Raw genomic sequence first — 24328 nt, forward strand, 5'->3', positions numbered from 1 at the left:
AGTTTCCTGCTGGCTTTCCTTTTCCTTCCGCCTGCCGCCTGACGCCCTCCTTCCGCCCCAGAATGCAATTATAGAGTAAAGCTGACAAAAACCCAAATGCTTCGAGATGCTTTCGCAAAGTTGTCCGATTGATTAAGATTTTGCAGGGCCAGCAGCGACTTGAATTAGTGCGGTTTTTTAGAATCAACAGTTTTAAAAAATATAAAAATTATTATTTATTTTTATCTATTGTGTAGAGTTTTGCTATTTAAGGAAAATACCAACAAGAAGAGCCTTTCTCCTACAGGCTGCATAAAATTCAATAACAAAATGCACTTTTCCACCCGTCAAGTTGCAGCAGGAAAACAAACAAAATTGCTTTTCCAGCCGACAAGAAGCGAATGGCGAAAGACAGTGAGGGCTATACATATTTTCCCCCTCTCGATGGCAAAATATTTCCCAAACTACTTGACTGCGGAGGTGGCCTTTGGAGGGGCTTTGGGGTGGCGTTTCAATCGTAGCAGTTTTCAATTAGTTTTTAAATAAACTTTTGCCCGCGCACCAACTGAGGAACGCCAAATGCTACCGCACAAGAAAACTTTCCATTTTCCAGCGCGATGTGGGGATGGCCAGAGTTGTTCAGTTTGTTTATACAAATCCATGCCAATCGTCTGTCAATCATTTTCCAATGGGAACGAGCCACGAGTAACATGGCGGAAGTCTGCTTAAGCTCATCGCTTCGCAGAGTATTTGGATTTTTTTCCAGGCTGCCTAACTAATTGAGTTTGGCCCGAAATGATAATAAACAGCGGCGGTGGCAGCGGCCTAGGCCGGTTAATTGAATTCAAAACATGTCAAAAGAAATCTCACTGGGTGGCCAAAAACGCCCTCAAGCTGCGGCATTTGTCGTCAGCTGCAGCTTGGCAAACACTTGAGAGAAGAGAGAAAAAAAACCACGGCTCAAGTGTTGGCCAAGAAGCTGCGTTTGAGCCAACACTTCAGCGGCAGAAATGCCAGAAAAAAACAAGAAGCGCCTGACAAAAGCCCTGGAAAGGGCGTCATCATCACGCTCATCTCGTCAAGTGGGTGGCTCTACAGTAAACACTCGAGCGGTGGACCCCCTACTATTCCAAAGAAAAGAGGAGATGGAGACCTCCGAGGTGTTAGCCCGCTTATTAGCCAACATCACGAGCTGCGCCTGCCGACTTGGGCCTGATTTATGGCCCGGCATTTATTGTTTATGAAACGCTTTATTGAATCTCATCTCCGCGGCCTGTGATAAACATGAGCAATTCATTTCGGTTTAGACGGTGACCAGTTAAGTGATATGCATACGATCGGCAAATTAATAAAGCTTAAGTGCCACTGGCAAATGGCTTAATTAAACATGGAATAATCAGCGCGGTTTGACTTTGCTTGGTTTGACAATCGCCTATGAGTTATGGCTGCACAGGGGAAAAACATTCGAATCCGCAAATGAGTCTTTAACTGAATATACTAAAAACTTGTCAAGAACATTTTCTCTTAAAATAAATAAGAAGACGAATTCCCAATTTGATATAAATATATAGCATTTACAACTGATTGCACTTTCTTCTCAAAAACCCCAAGCAAAGCTTTTCAGAATGTTTCTTCTCAAATAAGTGAGAAGACCAATTCTTAATTTGAGAAGACTTTTCTTAGCTTAGATAGCCCTTAAGTACTTTGTAATTTCAAAAGCCCTCTGCCAAGTGCTTTCCATTTGGTCCAATCGATTTCCCTGGCAATTTTCATGTGCGAATCAAAAGGGAAAACGAGGAATAAACTGCAAATTATCGGAGGCCGCAAAATGATGATGGATCACCCAATCGCGCAACGCCATAAAACGGCAACAAGTCAATAAGAACAACTACAAGAGCTCAGGCATATGGCAAACCAGACTCCAAAGTCAATAGCAATTTTTGTGGCCATTTTTTGTTGTGATTTTTTTTCGCTCTTTCGTGTTTGTTGTTCCCAGGCGCAGGCACAAAAAACAGTTTGAAGTATTAACACAAAAGCCGCTTTAGCTTTTGGCTTTGCCATCCACACACGAATACATCTATACATATATATATATATGTATCTATAGAGGAGGCTCTTTATGGAGGATTTGTGTGATCGGCTGCAATATTTTGAGCCGGCCAGCAACAACCAGCAGGCATCATCATTGTCGGCTTGTTGCATTGTTTTTGGCCAACAAAAAGTGCGGGGGAGCGGGGGGAATAATAATAAAAAATAATAATAATAATGTTGCAAGGGGAAAAACAGTCTGGCGATGATGCAACATGTTCATGCCTCATTATTTTCGTACGGATTTTTGCGGTTCGCCTTGGACTCTTCGGATTTCGGTTCTCAGGCCGCTGATGCTGGAGTTCATTCAATAGGCTTATGTACAGTACCAACAGCAAAAAGAGCCAGAATACTGCCTGCTGCAAAAAGTTTATTAAAATTCCAGGCCAGGCCAGTAAGAAAAAAAAAACACAAAAAAGAAACAGACCAAGCCAACACATGTTTTCACGCCTACGAAAAAAAGCGCTTGAAGAAAGACGGAAAAAGCTGACGGAGCACCGCCTTATATGCAGATTAGCCATATGGAGTTGCTTTTCTCGACTCCCCTCCCCATATGCAAAACCAAATTATTCAAATTCAATTATTGTCAATTTTATTTATTATTAATGCGCATAATTGTCAAATTTGCCAAATTTATGAACCCCTCGCTTCGCGTTTTCGGTTTTTTTCGATTTTCGTTTTTTTTAAGCCATATGCAAATGGCGGCAAGACAAGATTTCTGTGCGCTCAATCCGCTCGAATTTATGAGACATGTTGAAATGCATCTCACCTTGCTTTTTGGAGGATCCCAGATCCCAGGTCTCGGTGTCTCAAAATAAAACCCAGACGGGAATTGGGAACCAGGCGATACTGGAGCCGAGTCGAGCTCTGGAGCCGATCTGCCACCAAGGGAGTTGGCCGGGAAGATTAATGGCAGCGGGTTTAATTTGTTTTTGGCTGTTCAGGTATTCATTACTCTTTATGCACTCGCATTGACACCTTTTCCAAAAAAAAAGGGGAATACAAAAACCATATTTGAATGACGGGGCCCCCACAGGTGAGTGACTCGGATTTGATGCCTCCTTTGGTTTATACCCTCACTCCAGTTTTTTCCCCTTTTTCTACGCCTTGTGGTACATGATATTAAGCAATTCATAAGCGTGTAATTTCGTTTAGCACACGAACCAAATAAAATACAAGGCTGGTAAGGGGGAAAAAAAATGGAAAAAATTAAATGTCTGCAGTTGATTTTTTCCTGACATCAAAATTGCAGTTGTGGCGCAGACAACGCGCCAAATTCAAGGCGGTCCCAGACATTGGGGATGTGTTCTGCTTCTTCTTCAGCTTCCTCCCCCTGCTTTTTTCCTTTTTTAATAACACACACAGAAAATGCTTTTTAACAGCCAGAAAATTATAACGCATCAGTCACGAAAACATGAAGACAAGGAAACTTTGCTGTATATATTTTTGTGTTTTTTGCCCAATTTTTTCGCTGTTATTTCCTGTAGTTTTTCCCCTCCTCCGCTTGCATGTGAAAATCTTTTTTTCCTCTGTACATTGTTACCCCATTTTGTGCAGCTTTGTCGGCCATATTGGAGGGGAAAAGTCTGGCCAGAAAGCTGGAAAGAGAGGCAGCTAGGGCGTGCGATAAAGAGGGAGAAGCCAGGGAGCAAAGTGCAAGAACTCAGAGTGAGGGCGAGCAAAAAATTCGCATTTATACCGCCGCCTGTACTTAGCAACAAAATGGTTTATTAGATTGAAAAACGAACAGATACTACTTCAATCTTTTTTTCTGGCCAGCAAGATATTTACCCTCTAGCTTGAGAATATGCAAATCAAGTTAAGTAACAGACAGCATAAATTAAAAATAAAAAAGCGACTAAAGAATCCAGATGCGATGGGGAGATCAGATGAAATGAATCTTTGAGCCGCTCGGCAACTGTCAAATAATAATGAAATATTTCCAACTCGAAACCGGCGAAGAAATAGACAAAAACACGTTTCTTTTTGTTGTTCGCCTTATTTGTGTTCTCCCTACTAATTTCGAATTTGAATCTTTTTGGCCTGCCTGTGACCTTTGGGGCCTTGCACACACATCTCGATATATTTGGTAGATGTGTGTATTTTTCTTAATTTTGAAAGCGTATTAAATTACGAAACCAGAGGGCTCGGGGCCCCCCAACCGCCGAAGCCCAAAATTGAAACAAGAATTTCAAGTATGTTTAACCCAAAACACAGAGGGCCAAATGCCGAAACAGCACCGAATCAAAATCAGAATCGGAATCAGAGTCAGAATAAGAGAACCAAAACCGAAACCAAAACCGAAACGGAGTTGCTAGTTTGGAGTTGGAGGCTCTGGGCTTAAAGTATTTCACAGGAAATCTTCGGAAACGCAACCCAACAGCACACACACAATATGTTCTACACATTTCTTTCGACCCCGCCGCTCCGCCTCGCCCCCTGCGCCGTGTGAGAAATCGAAATCCCAAAAACTAAATCCTATAATGCCTGCGAGGGGCGCACACACCATCGAAAAATCGAAAAATCCGACCCGCACTCACGCACGGCTACATTTTGAAATATCTCATCGTGTGTGAGAGTGTTTGGTTCGGTTCAGTTCGGTTTGGTATTTCTTTTTTCTTATATTCCCCTTTTTTTCCTTTGTTTCACATCCCCACCCAAGTTCCCAGTCCCTTTCTGGCCCCATCTCAAGAGTCACAGCCCGAACAGAGCGTGCGCTCACTCTATAATAATGATAAGATGGCTCTTAATCACAAAATTTATATGTGCCCCGGCATTTAGTTGTTCCTTCTCCCCGAAAGGCCAGAGACCAGAAATCAAGGGATCTGGAAATTGAACACTGAACACTGAAAACTAAAGCCTCAAGACTGAGAGACCCCATCTGAACCGAACTGATGATGGGTTATGCGCGTTTATAATTATGGGTCCTGTCATTCCGCATCTCAAAGTCTACAATTTTCAGTTTAGTGCGGAACAGAGATGGGCAGTCATTCCTCTCGCTTGTAATCTCCATTTTGTCCGAAAGTTTTGGCCAAGGAACTCTGATCTCAGAGGCGTGGCATTTTTCGGGGGCGGCCCCCGTAAAATTGGTAATAATAATAATTATAGCGAGAAAGCTTACCGCTTGCACTCGTTCCGAAGTTGTCTGCAAGTAGAAATAAAATGCAAAAATTAGTTAATTATTTGTTCATATCTTTTTTGGGGCAACAATAACCTGCCTAAGTCCCAAATATTTCCTTCCCACTTGGCCATAATAAATCTTCTCATAACCCAAACACAAGTCCAACAACGGGAAGAAAAAAAATTGAAAAATTTCGTGCAGACTTCTGACCGCAAATTGTTGTGAGTTTCTTTATTTTGGTTTTGTCGGATTTCGCTGGCTATAAAATATGAAATATATATTCACACGCCGAAGGGATTGGAGGGGTGGCAATCAATCAAAACTATGTGAAGCCCGTGGAATCCACACCAAGTGTGAGCCCCAAATATTTGGAGCAAATCAAACGCAGCCTCAAAGAAAACAAAAGATGAAGCCCGTTTCGGTTCCAACATTTTATTTTATTACTCTGTTTTTTAGAGCTTGGTAATAATTTTGTTTCTCGGTTATATTTTTGGCTTTTTCGCACGCAAATCATTTTTTGCTTTTGAATCTTTTTATGATTTTGCCGGAGGCATTATGCAAATCCCTTTTTGTCGGCTATTATATTCAATCTTTGGGGGGATCTTAGCAGAATTTTCTAAGCTTCATTTAGGGTTTCGGCCAGTTCTTTTTGCGAAAATAAAAACTCTTTTACTCTGGCTTAAATCTTTTGTCCCCGCTTTTTTCCCCCATATCACTGGTGTCATTTAGTCAGTTTGTAATGACATGGCTAAGAGTATTTTGTGAACTCGGCTTTTGAGGTTGGCCAGCTCAATTGCAACCTTGGCATCTCGGAATGGACGCGTTCCTCTTGTCATTTAAGTCATCGAACACGCATTGGTACATTGTACACAGTGTCGGTGTCGGGTTTGTTGTCGTTCGCCGTCTCTTTCTAGGGGCCTCGTTCCCTCTCCCTCTACTCGCTGGATGTCAGTGTCCTGGAACGGCCATCGCCAGACCGAGTTACCAAGTTCCCAAGTTCCAGTCTCAGTTCAGCTCCAGAGTGCAGGATCCCCAGCCCCCCGAGCAGTTCATAAATAATCGTCTTAAGTTGATGGCAATGCGGTGACTGTCGACGATTGCTGGGTGGCACTCGCTGCAGTTGATGGCACACCGAAAGAAATAATATTTTTAAGTAATTCGAAACACCCAAATTGCAATTAAAACTAGTTTCAATCAAATAATTTACCTATTAAAGCTTTCACTGAGGTTCTGTGGCATTGAAAGCCCCTCGTTGGGCGCCAATTATTCAAATTACATTAAGGAACGGATTTTTTTCGGTGCAGCTTTTCGGCTTGGCTTTTTGGATTTAAGCCCGAGTGCTTAACATTGCAGTTCGAAAATGAAAAGGCACGGGAATTTATCAGCACTGCTGCAGAAAGAAAGCAAAGAAGGCTGGGAATCGCTCAGATATTCCGAAAACGTTTCAATGAATGTCAGCAACGCATTGCTTCAATTTTTTTCTGTTCTGTTTGTACTTTGTTTTTCTGTTTTTTTCCCCTTACCCCCATACAAACTTGTGTCGTGTCTGATCCCATTTTAATATTCTAGATACTTAAATAAAATACGTGTCTGGCCTGGCCAACAAACGTTTATTGTTTGTTAATTGATTTCGCAGCCAAAGTTCTGGTTAAAATGCAAAGTGCAGCTTTTTCAGACGGCGTCGCGAGGAGAGAAAAACAAAATTGAAAAAAGGCAAAACGAAGACAAAACTTTGCACACTGGTCTTCTGCTGGCTGGGAATTTGGTATGCAAAATTTGTTTGCCTTTCGGCCGGGCCAAGATCGCTGCTAGTCTTCTTCTCTTTGGCGTTTTGGGCGCAATTAATTTGCAGACAGCGAATCAGCCTTGAGGCTTCTTAACCAGTTGACAATTGTCAAGGACTGCGACAACTTGGCGGCAGAACGCAGTGTTGCTCGCCGCGTTGTTGGTTGTTCGTGCTGGCTGTTGTCCCTCGCATGGTTGTTGCCTTCCACTTGCCACCTGACAGCTGACAGTTGCAAGTGACTTGGTCTCTAAGCCTCGGACTTGGGTCATTTAACGGTAATTACCAAAATGCTGGCCGCACAAAAAGCTTTCCGCGAACGTTGGCTGGAAAACGCTTTGTTTTTTTCTGTTTGGTTCTGTTTTCTAGTTTTAGCCGACTTTCCGAAGAGCAAAAAGAGCTGGCTGAAAGAGCAGCTCAAGTGCCGACAAAGCCAAAGCGGCCAAGTGAAGCATAAAAATGAAGCACCCAAAACGAAGAAAAACCTCAAAAATGGCAGAGCCACAAATAGAAGTTAAAGTCGGTGTGCACTGGGAAGATTTGATGTTTGATTTGGAAAATATTTAACAATATTTATCATTTACTTTTGAAAGAATCATAATTTTCATAAAAACTTCACTTGTTTAAGCTATACGCAAAAAAAAGCCCCACGCTGGGCGCCAATTTTTAATAGTACATCAGTTGTCTCAATGTTTATTTAGAAATTTTGATGAATTCACTTTTGGAAAACATTCAACATAAAAAATAAGTTATTTTAATATACTTTTAATACATTATTCCCCTTTTTTTTAGCAGAATAAATATTTAGAGTGTAGAAACCCAGGCACACGATTTTCCATTTGGCCAGAGCCGAACTGCGCGAGACTCTCGAGCGCGACTCACAGTCTATTTATGTGACTATTGAAGTGGGCTTTCTGTTCACTTGCTGGGTTCTGGGGTTCCGGGGCCTCCTCTTCAGCGGAGTCTCGGAGTCCATGCTCCGCACTCCATAATACTCCAGACCTGAAGAGACTGCGGCGGCTCGGGCTTTGATTTTTGCTTGATTTCTTTCAAAATCGGCTGCAGCTAAAATAGAGATGCAGAGTAGGGCTGCTCCTCCGGACCCGAGAATCTTGGGCCTCCGAAGAAGAGTGGAGTCTGCTTTTATTTTGCTTTTTGTGTACTTTTTTTGTGCTTTTTGTGTTGCATGTGCAGTGACTGTGACGCCATTTTCAGGCGAAGCGTATGCAAAAGAGAGAGAGAAGCCGAGAAGACCAAGGTTGGAGAACATGTCCAAAGGCAAACCGCCAAAAGGATAATCAGCAACAATTTAGTATTATTACACCACGTTTCGAAGCCATCGAAAAAGGGGTTTTGCGGCATGGGGACGGGGTCTAAAAGGTGGAGCACACAAAGTTGTCTGTCAGAGGCTCTGGGCCCTGGCCCTCTTTTAAGCCTGGCTGAGCTCTCGAGTATGCATTTCAAAGAAAATCATTATTATCGATGCGGCAAGAGGATGAAAAAGAGGCTGAGACCGAGGAGCAGGAGGATTAAGGCCCCGGGTCTTGCCTTTCGGTATTTTCACGTAGTTCGTAGATTGAGTTTCAATGGAAAAATGATTTGCAAATTGACTTTAACGAATTGCCAGCCCGAACGAGCAGGTTGGCTTTTGGGCATGTTATGGAATTTTGATTACAGCATTTGCTATTAGAAGAAAGCTGCGGCTCCATGTAATTGGCACGCATTTCGGCTTGGGATGTATGGATCTAGGGAGGCAGACTCCTCTGGCCACTCTGCCATTTAGAAGACAATCGAAGGCGTTCTCCGGAGCCATGTCGATGCCATTTTGATGGCCGTTCCATTGGCATCGGCATTGGCCAGGCCGAAAGTCTGGCTCGGACTGAGAAACTCAAGATGCTCAGGGCCGCAGGCGGGACGTCTGATCTGATCCATGGCCGCCGATCAGGCGCACTCTCTTAAAGATCTCACTGGGAAAAATTATATTCAAAGTAAGAAACAAGATTTCTGATTTTTGAGGCTTTATCATCAGAATTTTTGGGCTGAAAGTATATTTTCTGTTTAACCATTTAAAAAGTGCTTCATAGCAAAAATCAAATGGTTATATAACATATTAAATAAAAGTTCATGACTTTTACTTGACTATTGTAACATGTAATATTTCGTTTACTTTTCTCTCCGTGTGGGGTTGCAACTCCGACTGGCACTCCACTGCGGAGGAGCCTTTGCCCGTTGGGCGATGCCAGTTCGTATATCATTATAGAAATTACCTACTCTCGGCAGCAGCCATTGTTAGTATTTTGCCATTAACGTTAACTCTCTGGCACAATCTGAGCCGCTTGATCTCTCGCTTTTGCAGCAGCAGCAGCCTCATCGATGGGCCAGCAGAAATTAAAAGCAAACCAGCCAGCAAGCCACAGACCAACCGCCCGGCAAAAGACCTCAAAAAAACTGTCAGGCGGAAAGGTGAGGGACCGGGAAAAAATTGATGTTGTAAATTATTGAAATCTAATGGAAACGTTGACGTCAGTTGGTCTTGTGATGATAGCTCAAGTCCGCTGATAAGCCGCACTATCAGCTGCCCAGACAGATAGTAGAGTACAGAGTTGGGTAAATAGAAATCACTTACCAGGACTACCGAGGAAGACTGAGGAATACAATCGCCGGGAGGCGTCTGCATTGCGAGCATCGGCAGGTGAGGACCATTCTCTTCGACACCATCGACCTGGAAGAGATAGAGAAGCCGAACGTTAGAAATGCGTTTAACTACCTATACTAAATACTAAGGACTAGGTTGTGAAACTAGTGGCTCAATGAATGCAACAACAACTAAATTAAAATTACAATTAAAATCTTTTAAATAAAAGTACAACATTTCTGTAAGACCATCAATAAGTTAGGGCTCCACCGCTCAGATATCACAGCGGGAAAACCACGTATAATTATTAATTAAATTTTCCGCGTTCCTAAGCCTTTCGGCAAACGAACTGAAACTCATTTCCAGTTAAGGCATCCGCAGCAGTATTAAGATCTTGAGCCACTCTAAGCCACCGACTGACTGACACAATTCGCAACACTTGTCAACTTTAATGCTTTTCAACCGATATTGACAGCACGCTGAATATGTTAAGCCAACGCACATATATCTTATGATATTTGTGGAAGGCTTACGGAGATAGTTGTCTTGGGGCTTTCGTCAAAATTCGTGCGGAGTGACAGGTGCCTCAGCCCCCACCTGGAATACCAACGAAACGTAATCTCTGAATGAAAAGGTCGCTGGGCAAAGAACCCTCGACGAAAATGGCCCACAAAATATAAACATAAGAACCTCAATGGACACTTTAAGCTTATAAAACTTTAAATGAAATACGTAGTGCAGGAGGAAGCAGAAAAAAAGAAGAAAACCCAGGAAAATGGCGCTAATAATAATTTGGTTTATTGGCTTTAAAGCACAATGAGGGCGGGCGGAAGAAATGAAGTGAGGGGGCGTGCCGAGAACAACAACAGCAACCCTCGGCCAATCTCCCGGGCAATTTCTATTATTTTTTTAAGCACTTTCTTGAGCTCAACGACGGGGGCAGACAGCCAAACGCACCTTTATTTAAATTTTCTTTTTTTCTTTTTCCTCCTTCTATGGTCAGAAGACGGGGGCCAGACTACGCTTCGTTTTCTTCTTAATGGGCAATTTTCTTGGTAGTAAATGGGCACGTTTTATGAACGCTTTTGTGGGGTGTTTATGGGGTGGTGCTGATGCCCAACCTCATAGCCACCCACCTTTCGAGAGCCACCCCCTGACACGCCCCTGTGGGCGAGCGCGAATGCAGGTCTCTTTTTCCTTTGTTTTCTTTTTCAAAATGGAATATTAAATTGCCACTGAAACTGCACCTGTCCAATTAAAATGTAACACAATATGCTCGAAAATAAATTCTGCAAAACTAACAAAGGAAAAATATCTCTTTAATTGGTCATCAATTTGCATGTTTCATTTTCGACGAAATAAATTTGATTTTTATATATTATACTTGATGAACTATTTTTATAAATAATTTAATGCAATACTATTGATTATTATTTTTTATTTTGTGTAAATTCTATTGAAGAGTGAACCATGTTCTTAAAGAATATTATTGCTTATAACTTTTTGTATAAAAATTGTTAAAACTAAAATATCAGTTTTTAATTGACCAACTTGCCAGCTTTTTTTAGTGTTTAAAAACATGATTAAAAATATTCTACTTGATAAACTATTTTTGCAATCAATTTAGGGACAACTCATTATAATTTTTTTAAATTTAATTAAATTTGCATTGATATTTTGTGTAAAAAATTAATAAAAATCCACACAATTTACAGCTAATAAATTTCCAGTCTACCGAAATCTATAATAAAATTAATAGAGATTTCTTGGTGGCAACAACAACACACCATCTACAATGAGTGACCGAAAAAAAATTGTTCGCACATAAATCTTTGCACTAAAAAATTTTATTGTCGTTTTTATTGTAAGGAAATAAAATAAAAAGCCGAGGCAAAACAAAACAAAGGCACAGCAACAGCAACAACACAAAGAGACAGAGCCAAACAGTCTGCTGATTTTCGCTCTCCGAAACCCACACACACTTACACCCAAACGGACGCCCCATCTCTTTCGCTCTTTTGATGGCCGCGTATATTTCCCCTGGCGAGATTATCGTACCGTAAGTTAGCTGCTTAAATATCGTAAGAAGGCAGCGCCATTTGCCTCGCAGCGGCTCTTCTCTCGCTTGGCGGGTCAGAGCGAGACGAAGGTAGTGAAGACATAAAAGTGCGGCGAATTGAGTTTGTTTTTTTTTTGTTTTCTTTTTTTTGCTAAGTTAATGATTTTCGATTTTTGTGACTCGACTAATTCGATTTATAAATTACCCCCGCACTCTTCTCATTTTTTTTATACCTTTTTCTATCCCCTTATGCAATGTTAAATCAATAAAGCGAACAAAGCCAATTCGCTGCGCTTTAAACGCTCGAAAAACGCCAGAAAACAAATATAATTTTAAACAAAAATGCTTTTTCAGATTTCATTGTTTATGGGGCTTTTAAATGTCACAACTCTCGATTCTGAGAATGTGCTAAAACATTTATGGTCCGCTTGTCTCAAAATGTATTTTAAATTATTTTTGTGTGTTGTTCAACTGGCTTTAAAAATGTTTTAAAAATGAAATTGGTGGTTTTCGTTTGCTCTACTTTATTTTTGCTTGTCGTTTTGTTGAAATGATTTTCGAAATGTTTTTAATTTAAATTAGGTCCTGCTAATTATGGTGGTTTTCATTTAAATTGCCTTGGGTTTTTTGGTTTCACCAATTTATTTTTAGTACTTCATTTTTGTTTTAGCATATTTATCTTGTTTCTGCTAATGATTTCTGTTAAATGTGTTTGGTTGTTCATTCTGATTTTCTTGATCCTATATTTATTTTTAAGTTCCTTTGTTGCTTTGCTTGATTTGCTTTTTGGCCTTTTGTCGGTGAGACGCAACGAATGATTTCCTATTTTTAGTGGCACTATTTTGGTGGCGACCCCATTCGCTTTTCAGCCGCCAGCTAAGTGTATTCTTCTCCCCACTTTTCCCCGAATTTTCCCCGCCTCCTCCCAAACTCTGTGAAGTGCCCATGGGCCTGATAAATGGCGCTTAGGTATTGATTAGATGCCCCAGAGCTACGAAATGCATTTGCCTTATCACCCATGCACTCCTCACACACACTGGCACACATTATAACTAACACCCATTATGCCCCCACTTTTTGTTCCATCCAAAAGTGTTCCCCCTCCCTGCCAGTAGAGCAGCAAAAGCCGAAAAAAGAAAAACAACAGACGCAACGAAACGAATTTTCCATTTTCCATAGAGTTCACTTCACCCCAATGCCAAAGTCTCTTCAATTCCGTTCAGTGCAGTGAGAGAAAAGAGCTATTTAAGTTATTTAAATAAATATTTACACCTTATTTAAGCTCTATAATAATAATACTACTAGCTTATAAAATATTTTGTATTATTGTGTAATAAACTAAAAATCAAAAACTCAGTGCCTTTTCGTATATTCGTAAGATTGGTATATAATATCATTTAATTAATTTAATTTAACAGCTTTTCAAAGTATTTCTATTAAGAATTGGTTCTCTGGGCAGTTGTCCAAAACTAGTTTACAAAATTACCTACATTTCATTTAGTTCTAATAAAAACTAGACCAAGAATTTGTTCTCCGTGCATTTGTCTGTCGCTTTCCGTCTGTGTGCGAGTCTCTGTCTGTGTTTAGATAAAATTGTGTTTCGAAAGTGACAGTTGAAATGATTTATCACTTGCCAGCGACTGCAAGGCGCAAACGCCAACGCTGCCCCGCCCCACCGCCGCAGCGCCCGCCTTTTCGCCCAGTGCTTGGCTGTCGTCAAAGTTTTTAGCACAAGCTCTCCCTTCGACCCCCTTCGCCGCCACCCCTGATTTTCTCAGCCCGGCATGTTTGGCATTTTTGTGTAGAAAAATTGAAAATTGCTTTTTTCGTCAGAAGCCCCCCACAGCCCCCTCAGGCCGCACCTCACTCCCCTTTGTCCTGCTATCTGAGGCAACTTCATCTTTCCAATTTTCTACTATTTGGCTTTGTTCCCCTCCTCTGGCCCTCTTGTTGTTGTTATCTCTGAGTTTTTCATATGAAAATTTAATTCCGCTCAGACCCCCACCACCCACTCAACCCCCTTTAGCCCCCCGCCGCACCCCCTCAAAAGCACCCAGGCATTTCCCATGCGAGCTAATTTAAAAATTTTTGTAATTTTTTCGCTTTGCTCTTTTGGAATTTTTGCAATGCGCGACAAAATGATTTATGTCGCTGCCTTGGCGAAATTAAAAATATTACAAAAAGCCACAACAGCAACAACAATGTGAACACATTTAAATAACATAAAAAAACGTACATATACACGTATCTGTACATCTGTATATGCGATATATGCGGTGTCACTTGAAGCTTTAAAATGAAATTGTTGCCGCGTGGAAATTTACGCTGGCTTTTCTCAATTTTTATGCCCAACAATTTCGAGCGACTGCAGCGGCAGCGGCAGCGGTGGAAAAAAATTTAAAATAAAATACATAAACCGCAACAATTTTTCAACATTTTGCACGTGTAAATTTTCCAATTGGTTGAACGCGCCAAATGAACGAAGGGGAAAAAGTTGCAAAAATGGGTTGGGAAAATCGAGGGAGCAAAATGTGTGGGCGGCCAAAAGAGACGGGTGGTTCGCAGGGGGCGTGGCCCGCTTATTAAAGGTCGTTCTGATGGATTCATTTAGGCGATTCTTGAGGCAGGTGAACAAGTTTCCTTCTCTTTCCTTTATTTTTATAGTTTTTGATATGCAAAATAATGGTTGAAAATTATGGCGGCATATGAAATTTGCATAGGTTATGGGAAACCCTTTGGGGTGGCCCTGAAACCTTCAAAACAAGTTGGGAGAACAGGTATTCTATCTGTCTCAGTCCTTCTTCTCTTTAGTCAGAATATTTTTGCACTGCCGTCGGCAGTTTTTATGTTATCAGGTTCATCATTTTAAAATAATAAGCGGAAGAAAAAAATTCATTTTTATTCATAATCAAATCCCTAACAAAAGTATGTTATCAAAAGACTTCCTCTCTTCCAAATTAATACAAAAAATAAGTAAAAAAAACTGATTAAATATGACACATTCATTGAGCATTTAAGAAAATTTATTTTTATGAAAACAAGTTAAAAATTGTAACAAATTGATAAAGTTCAAAAAAATCCCAATTTCTTGTGAATGAATTTTGCATTTTCACTGGAGCACAATCCCGAAAAGATTAGCCCACAATTGATAAGATTGAGCCCGCCTAGTGATAGGAAAATAATCTCTTATATGACTCTATTTTATTTCCAACCTTTTCGTTCGATTCTATTTGCAAAATTAAAGCCAGATAGCCGACGAGCGGGAAAAAACAAACAAAATATTGTTAACCCAAATTGCATTGGCATTTCATCTCTGCAATCTTTCATTTGGTTTTTCCGCTCCTGCCGTTTTTTTCTTGGCTTTTTGTGTAATTATTCACATGCACCGAATGAATTTTTGTGTTTTATTTTTTTCTTTTAGTTCGCCATGATGGCCGGAAGGTGGCGCTGCTGCAGCTGCTTTACGAGCACAGAGCAAAAAAAAAGCAGAGCAGTTATCTATTTTGTTGCACTGTTTTTGTAGTTTGGCTGGCATTTTCCGCTGCCGTTTTCACAGCATTTTCCAGTTATTTTTTTTCGTTTGCCCGCCGACATTTTTTTCGTTGAGGAATTTTGTTGTTTGCTTTTTTTTTAATTTAAATGAAAAAGCTTTTCGCGCATAGTTATGAAAATAATGGCTGCCAAAAAGGGGGTTAGATGTATATGCATATACGTTAGTTTGGAGCCAGTTCTAATGCATTAAAGCACACTAAGTGGTTTTAGTTTGGGCCTCGAAAAGCCAGAGGCCTTAAAGCGTTTCGCTCGTTTGTTCCTTTTCTGTTTTCAATAAAAAAAACCAAGGGCCACACCTCGAACATGACTTGTAACTTAAGCTATGGAACTCCGTGCCTTCAGCCTGTGTCATCAGTTTTGGCGACATCCTTTTGGGATCCGCATATCGCTTTACACTTGAAGCGAATTTGAAAGTCTGGATCGGGCCGCTCGTAACTCTTCTTGTTCCCGCCCCCCTAACCCCTTGTTTCCCCTCGTCGTACTGCCCACACACACGCTCTTCTCATTGGGTTTTTTTTCTGTATTTTTTTGTTTCTTTTTTTTATCTGGCCCGCGACTAATATAAACGTACAATGGACCAACTTAAGCTGAAATGACAGTTGCGACATGTTTGCGTAGGCGTGTGCGATCTCCCGGACGGACAAAACGGACGGACAACGACCCAAGATCCAGACATACGTACCACACCGCACCATATACCACACCATACAGGCCAGCAAATGTTTTGGTATTAATTTTTCTTGTTGTTCCTTCGAGCATCTGGCCCCTCAATCTCTGGACTCCAGCCCCCCGCCCGAAAAAGCCACCAAGGCGACCAACTGACAATAAACTTTATCGCATTCATGTGAATGCACTTTATGACACCTAACCAGGCAACACCGGGCCAGTCGAAGGTGGAGAAACTTGTTTACCTGCCCGCAATTTCCACGGGACGAACAAAGAATTTTGTTGCCGATTTCGAAGGCAATTTTTGCACGACTGATTTGAATTGAAAGACTTTGATGAGCTCTGCATGTGGTTAAGGATATTATTACGAGTATATGCAGAGAGAAAAATATTTTTAAAATATTTAGAGTCCAAAAAATACTTAAAAAAGAAGAATCCATCATTACATAGTTTTTTTGGGACTTCACATCGTTAAAAATGTACTTATTATTGAGATATAGTAATATGTATTTGACATGTTTTAAACTCTTCTTTCCCATTTCTTAGATATTTTAAAAACTATTTGGCTTGTAAAAACATAATAAGACTCTCCTAAGTAGAAAATAACGATATTGTTATGCTTTTTTCGCCGTGTGGCAATGGGTATTTTGTGGTCGTCTGGCCGACTCGTGACTCGTGCAATTTCAGTCGTCCGTTTGACGGTCACGTGACCCTAATAAATCACAGAATTAATGTTACGTAAAATGGAGTTGGCTCGTCCTGAGCCGCTAAAGTCCAGAACTCAGGACGTCCTGAGGAGGTCCTGCGAAATGCGAACTGCGAAAGCCACCACCGTTGAGTGGTTAAACTATGCCGGCCGGAAATTGAAAAACGTTTGCGGCATTTCTGATAAGCCAAAGGGAGAGACGGGAAAGCGTGTTACTTAAAGATCAACTGGTTAATATGGGAAAACATTTTAAATTTTATACTTAATTTTAGCACAGCTCCCGCACTCGGCGAAAAAGAGATAGCAGGAGTCAACACATTACGGCCATTAAAAATACCCAAAACGACAACGACAATTTCCTCATTATCGTAAAATTTATTCAAGCAAAATAAATTCATTGGTCGTTAACCTTGACACTGGTTTTTCTTTTATTTTCCCCCCACAGATGGCTGTGCTTGAGTGTGTGTGTGTGTGTGTGTGTGCGCGCATAAAACTCATGCTATGACGCGTGTTAAATAGTCGCCTGTCAACTGGGGAAAACTTTGGCCCGCCAGCTGTAAAATGATTTTTCCCAGACGGCTCAGCTCCAAAACGCCTCGATTTCGACTACATTTAAGTGTAGGCACAGACAAACAAATTGTGATTACAGGCAGAAAAAAGAGGAGATACTAAAGTAAAAAACAGAGGCCCAAGGAATCTGTAAGCCAAGCATGACTTTCATTATTTTCTTTGTCTGGTTGCCAAACTACCAAAAATAAATAAACTGAAATGACGCCCAAAAAGTATGCTACAATAATCGATACGAGTTGGTTTGTTTGTATTGGCGTGTGTGTGTGCTTGTTGTTTTTACTGCTTGACTGCGTTTTCCGCACACACACACACTAACACACAGGCAGAAAGAGAGCGATTTGTCATGGGGTTGCCGCGAGTTTTCGGGAGTTTTGCATTTTCCCCAGACATCAGACATTTCCCCGGGGCTGTTTTCACTGGCTTAAAGTGTTAATGTATCAGTTTGGCATTGTTTTTCCACAATTTATGCACTGCGAACTTGTTGAATACCTTGTGGATTTATGGTTGAACTTAAGGACACATATATGGCGCCCAACTAAATTAAATTTCACATGTAAAATAGCTACAGCCAGACTCAAAGCAGCCCCTTTATATGTATCAAATTTATAGCTGTGACAAAGGAAAGCTGGAAATGGAAGCTAAAGAAATAAATAAAAAAGGGAAAATTAAAAAAAAAACGAAGGCAGGAGAAAACTAAAATGAAGAAAAGCTTTTTTCATCCCAAAAGCTAGCTGGTATACGTTTCTGTGTGGCAGCTGTCTGTGTGCGTATTGGCGAAAACTCCGACCGACCAACTCCGACTGCCGCCCTTCCCCGCCGCTTTTCCTCGCAAGCTGTCGTCGTCATTTCGTTCTTTATATAAAACCCGAGTGGAGCCCAAGGAAAATGCTCAGGCACTCACACACACACACACATTATATTTTTCCGCTTTTTTCTAGTATTTTTCTACATTTCTTTTATTTCCAGTCAGCAGAAAAAATTCTTATACACAAGCATTGCGTTTTCTACAAGTGTTTGTGTGTGTGTGTTCTGGGGAAAGCTTTGCTCTCATGTGTGTGTGTGTGTGTGTGTGTGTGTGTGTGAGTGAGTGGAGAGCTGGAGCAGTCAGCTCAGTTTTCTTTTGAATGATTCGATGATTTTAAGCGCCTGCGTTATATGAAAACCAATCGCATCAAAGCACCCCATTAAATTTCATCGTCAGGCATATATCCTTGCCACAAGCACACACACAAACGGGGGCACAGCTGCTGCTGGCTGATATCCTTGGCTCCTGGCTGGCTCCTTGCTCCCAGCTCCCAGCTCCTCTTGGCCACGTCTGCATCTATTCCATGGACGTATTCGTCTGTCTAAGCCCAAGGCAACTGTGCTGTGTGCTGTGTGTTTGCTATGTGCCGGGGAAATCCGTCAGAAAAGCGCAGCCGCTGCAGCTGCTCCTTCACGAGCATCCTGATCCCCCTTCCGCTCTCCCCTCACCAGTTTCCCATTTCCCCGCCCACTCCATCATTATGTGCTGACGGCGTAAATGGCTCTATCAGCACATTGTGCCTTTGGTGCCTCTGACATGTGAGCCTTCGAACGAACGAACTCTTAGCCTCATGCGATTCGGGCTTAAAGTTTCGAGCACATTTTGAGGCAATTTAAAGTGCTGCTAATGGCTTTATAGGAGTCACAATAGAAATGTGAGGGGAATCTATAAATTGCAAGTCATGGGGTCTGAGGAAGAGGTCTTACCGGCGAACCTGTCTTTAGAAATTTTTTAACTGACATTAAAAGGTGTTTTATCATAAGCCTTTTAGATTGGTAAATTATCGATTCATTAAAGGAATATTTTTTATATTTCAAGAGTAATATTTAAATATACAAATATTTTAAATATATTTTTTCTACATATTTATATAAATCAATGCACACAGAATTCCACTTTAAACACACTTTAATAATTTCTTTCCATTAATTTGTATAACTCTAAACTGATGTGCTAACTTCAATCCCATAAGTAATTCCCATGCTATTTTTCTGAAACAATTTTTACAGATTCTGAAATATTTAATTTTTAGAGTCTTTAATAACACCTACTAAGTACTTTTGCAATGACATTTTGGCCCTGAACATTTCTGATTGCAATGGTAAGACTGTAGTTTGTTCGCAGAGAGGTAGCACTGTAGTTTTTGGACATGTACCATATAGCAGCTATATGCACATAGCTCCATATAGTCTATCACTGGCGAACGCCGCCATCTTCTGGCGCTCGGCGTTTGCTTTATTTGCAGTTGGTTCTACTCCATCTCTTATTTCTTCTTCTTCTGGCTTTCATTCTTTTATTCTCCCCACCACCCCCAACCCCTTCAACTCTCTCCCTATATATATATTTCTTTTTCTGATGGCAAACATTTAATGGGTTTTTCAGAAAATTGCATTTTCTTCTTTGGCACTCTTTAGCCTTTTTGTTTAGCTGCTACTTTGCTGAGAAAGGGGGTGGGAGAAGGTGGGTGGCTTGTGGGTGGTAGCTACTCCTCTTGTTGTTGTTGCTGCTGCTGCTGCTCATGACCATGGCTGCCATATTAGATTTTGAATGCATTTCCGCTTTTTGCCGCAGCGAGCAAAACTTTTGTTCGCCATGTTGGCTCTGCTTTCCCAGCTTTCTAGCCCTCTCTCTTTCTCCTCGGCATACCCGTCCCTTTCCACTGCTCCTTCTCTGGGGCTGGGAAATATTTTCCACTGACTGACAGCTGTGCAAATGGGCGGCAACAAGGACGAGGAGGCGTACTGCAAGTTTGTCTATCTTCGGCTTGTTTTTGTTTTTGTTTGCCAAAAGTGGGAGGCGGGCGATGGGCGATGGTAGGTTGCATTAAAAGTTTGTTTCATTCTCCTCTTATTTTTCCTTTTTGCTTTTGTTTGATGAAAAAGTCCAAGTTGTTGCGCAAAAGTTTTTATGCAAGTTTTGCTATTTTGGCAAATGGATATCCTTCTGCTACTCCAACTCCCCTGCGCTCCTACCCTCCCTTCGATTTTGCTGTGGGCGCACTCTATCTATATCTATGTTACTTATATGAAAGTTGGTCAGACATATAGCACGCCGTATATATATGTGTGTATATACGAACAGTGCTTGCTATTGGCAAGAAGTTTAATCAAAGTTTTCCCCTTGAAATGGGGAGGGAAAAATAAATTAAATAGGGAATTAATGCACAGAAAGAAAAGGGAATCTTACGAAAACTCTTAAGAAAATTTAAGGCTTCTGAAATAATTAATTTCCTCTTCAATGATTTCAATAAGTCAAATAAATAACACAAACATACGGAAAAAATATTAAAAATTAAAACACTATATATTTTTAAATTTTTAAGCTAGGCAACTTCAGTATTTAAAATACATAAAAATCAGCAATATTTTTTACTTCAATGCCATAGTTTTCCCAATAGGGAAAGGTGTATTACGCCCTCTGAGGCTTACAAATTCCTCCTGTTTTTCCGTGTATGAAATTCCGAACCGAACACACCTTCAAGCTATGCTGGTGGCAACAAAAACCACTGCATATTTCAGGGCGCAGGCTGCATATGCAAATGAAACATTCCACACATTCCCCCCGAAGGCAAAAGGCCATTAAATGTCAAACCCGCAGACACAAAAAACAAACATCAGCGAACCCATTTTCCCAACCCGTTTTCGTTGACCAAATTAAAAAGCCATTTGGGCCTAGCCGAAGCCAACAGACTTTAGTGACAAGTTACCTTTTTGGCTTTTTGGCTGGCGGCAATTCATAATATACCTACTACTACTGCTGCTTCTTTTTGAGTAGAAAAACACAACCGGTTGATGGGTTTTATGAGTGCCAATCAAAGTTTATCGATTATGCGACAGCAATGCGTCTGCTTTTCAACATTTCTGCGTCAGCTTCAGCTTTCGATGCCGACTCCGATTCGGATCCGAAATGTGAGGCATATCTTTAACGATTCTCAACGGCACTAAATCTTCAAGGACAGGGAGCTGAAGTGAGTTAATCATGAATGATTTAACGAGTCGTAGACCATTTAATTGCCATTCAACTCGGACATGACAGCAATCGGTGATTAAAGCCAAACGAGACACTCACAGCGGCAACAAATAAAACAAAAAAGCGACACCAAATTGTGTTCGCTTTTAACGACTTGACAAAGTCATTTAAGGAATTTCTTTTGACGATTTTGAGTGGAGTTTCCTCTTCACCGGGAAATGGATACGGCACCTGTAAGTTTTTCCGGTGGCGAAGCGTGGCAAGGGGGGAGGCTGTGCAGCACGCGCCATTTCGTTGGAAATTGAAAACGTGTCCAACATCGAGACATCAATTTTTAAACGGAAGTAATCACTTTGTAAACGCCGAGCGGAGAGGAAAAAAAATAAATATTCGAGCATATCCTTTGGGGGTTGACTCGGGCTAAGCCAGCGACCAGGGACCACAGTTGAGTCCTTCAAGTCCTTTGGTCCTTTTCGGGCTTTCGGCCTCTTATATTTATTTTTCGCCCTCGAAGGCTCAACTCTCAAGCAACTCTGGGGTTCGGCTTCACTTGATTTCCGAATTTCTGCACGTAACAACGTAAAGTTGCAGAAATTTTTATACAATTTGTTGCATGCATAATTCACGAGGACAAATAAAGTTTGGGAGGGACCTCTGCTCGGGATTTATGTGGGTTTGCCAAAGAACTTTCGGTGACTGTCGAGGAATTATGATGAGCCAGATGGAGAGCATCAAAGAAAGTGACTTAAACGGTCTGGGTATTCAATTTGGGGGAAAGTAATGGTCCTTACACCGAGAAAATAAAGTTATTCGTGGTATTTATTGTACAAACAACCAATTATGCTTATATTTTTCATTAACCCGATTTAAGGCCTTAGCTTTAGGTCAGAGCTCTTTCTGGCTAATTGATGGCTGGGCAAATAAAATCTAAAATAAAGAAATTCGAGTCCCAAGCTGGGAGCCCATATCAAACACCATTAAGACCCCCGTTAATCTATCGAAACGAGCGCCACCATTTGTCTGCTTAAATAAAAAAAATAACGAAACCACACACGTTTTAATTGCCGTCCGCACTAAAAACTGAAAATCCAAATAAGCTAAAAATTTATTAAATTCTCATTTATCAAATGCCATAAATCACGACGCGTCTGCGTTGTATTTTATTTCAAATGATCTATCAACAGTTGCCATTTGTTGGCTCGCTCCGGCAGACGCTTTTATGACTAGCTAATTTGGTTTGTTTCTGATGTTGATTTGTCAGTTTATTATTATTGTTTATTGTTGGCTGTCAATGATTCGCTCTCGCTTTTTTCGGCGGCGGCTCAATGAACTATAAAAAACTAATGTTTCAGAGTTTCGCCAACTGTGCGCTGCGCTGTGTGCTCCTGACAAGTGAATGAAAGGCCGAATGATGATGTCAATCTATCAAATACACACACTCCCCCCTTCTGGTTCCTGTCTTTTTTTTCCTGACCATGCAACGCTCACACACCTCTAGGCCCGTCAACTTTTACTTTCCGAATGACCTTTGCTAAACTGTCAAAATTTGTGTCAAAATGTGTGAGTGTGGCTGCGGGGATGTTGGTGCTGTGCTGTACTGCCATGTATTTGCATTTGACAGCTGCTGTCGGACGTTCGCTGCCCTCGCACATATATATTTTTCGCACTTTTGCAGCAGACGCAAAACGCGGCTTTGAACTACTAAATCATTTTTGACAGTTGGCAGCGAAGCCGGGGAAAGCCCCCACTTGCTGTCTCTTTCGCCCATGACCTTGAGAACCGTTACACAGACACACCACTCACACACACAGCGATTTTTATTCCGCTGGCGTAGCCTTTGTTTATGCAATAAATTAAAAGCAATAATTTTTCATCTTGAGCCAGCAGCAGCAGCAGCAACAGTTGAAAGTTCGCCCGCTGCGGCGCAACAACATTAATTTTACACACTCACACACACTCACGTTGAAAGGGCGAAAGAGGGGGCTGTATGCCGGAGCGAAAGAGATGGGGCATTTTGATAAAGTACCGCCATGGCAATGGCATTGTTTTTAACTCGCTGCGACTGCGCTAAAAGCGAGCAAAAAAAGTGCAGAAACAATAATTCAACTTGTGCTCCACATACACAAATATCCGTGTCTGCGGACTGCAGGTTCAACGGACGCTTTGCGCCTGCGCAGGGTTAAACAAATTGCAGCCGTCTCCCTCTGCCGCCGCCGCCGCCTCTCGCTCGCACTCCCACAACCCTGTGTGTGTGTGCCATTAATTCTAGCGCTCGCCGGCTTGTTTGACAGTTCTGACAGACGATTATTTAAAGTTGTGCTTAAACGCTCGCTGTCTCTGTCTCCGCCTCTGTCCCCGTCCCTTTCCCTCGGGTTCTTGGCCATGGCCCACGGCTGTCTGCAACCGCCTCCGCCCCTGCCCCCGGCCACGCCCACGCCCCGACGCCCACGGGGCAGGCCCAGGGAAATAATACAAATTACACTTTTGGCATATTGCTCGGCTGCTCTCCTTTTCGGCCAGCCTAAAATAAAAGCTCTTTTTGTGGGTTACTGGGTCTCTCGAACTTGAATTTAACGCGGCGAACAAGTTGCTAAAAGAGGGTTCAATGGGGCTATCTTAAAGATAAAGAATACTTATTGGAAAATAAGTAAGATATCATAGGAAATATTAAAGAAAATTCGTAGCCTTCCAATGATGTTAATGGTTTTCTTTGCTTAGCTACCGGACTAAATCAAAAATATATATTTTGAAGTAGGGTTCTTCGCGTGTTCACCACTAATTTTTAAAAAATGTAATGTTAACAATTATAAAACAAGAAGATATAAGGATTTTATATGAAGTGATTTAACAAATGTATTTTTATGAACTACCTATGGTCTGCCTGCTACATTCTTCAATATCCTCAATATATCTATCACCCATTTCTTCAGTACCCTCTCAAACTTCGCCACCACAAAGCCAGAGATTACGACTTCTTTTCGGTGCTGGAAAAACAATCGAATGCGAGTTACATTCGAGAGCGGTCCTACACTTGCCGTTCTTAACGATTTAAATGCTCTGGCACGCCATTCCTCAATTTAACGCATCATAAAGAGGGGAAAACTGCATCCTGAGCTGGGGATTTTACGACCCAGAGGAGGCTGCTTAGCCGCGCAGCGGAGGAAAAAACAAAATA

General features: G+C 41.3%; 1 protein-coding gene across 2 annotated transcripts in view; it reads right to left on the reverse strand.

The window, feature by feature from the left end:
* Positions 1-24328, reverse strand: part of LOC108031278 (homeobox protein homothorax) — a 107120-nt gene that overhangs the window by 14929 nt on the left and 67863 nt on the right. For both annotated transcript variants that reach the window (XM_017104520.3, XM_017104519.3), the window contains exons 9-10: positions 9598-9693; positions 5189-5212 (exon numbers count right to left, since the gene is read on the reverse strand). In XM_017104520.3, the coding sequence (XP_016960009.1) occupies positions 5189-5212; positions 9598-9693 (120 nt within the window). The remainder of the gene's footprint in view (positions 1-5188; positions 5213-9597; positions 9694-24328) is intronic.

The sequence above is a fragment of the Drosophila biarmipes genome, chromosome 3R (genome assembly GCF_025231255.1).
Source record: "Drosophila biarmipes strain raj3 chromosome 3R, RU_DBia_V1.1, whole genome shotgun sequence".
Lineage (NCBI taxonomy): Eukaryota > Metazoa > Arthropoda > Insecta > Diptera > Drosophilidae > Drosophila > Drosophila biarmipes.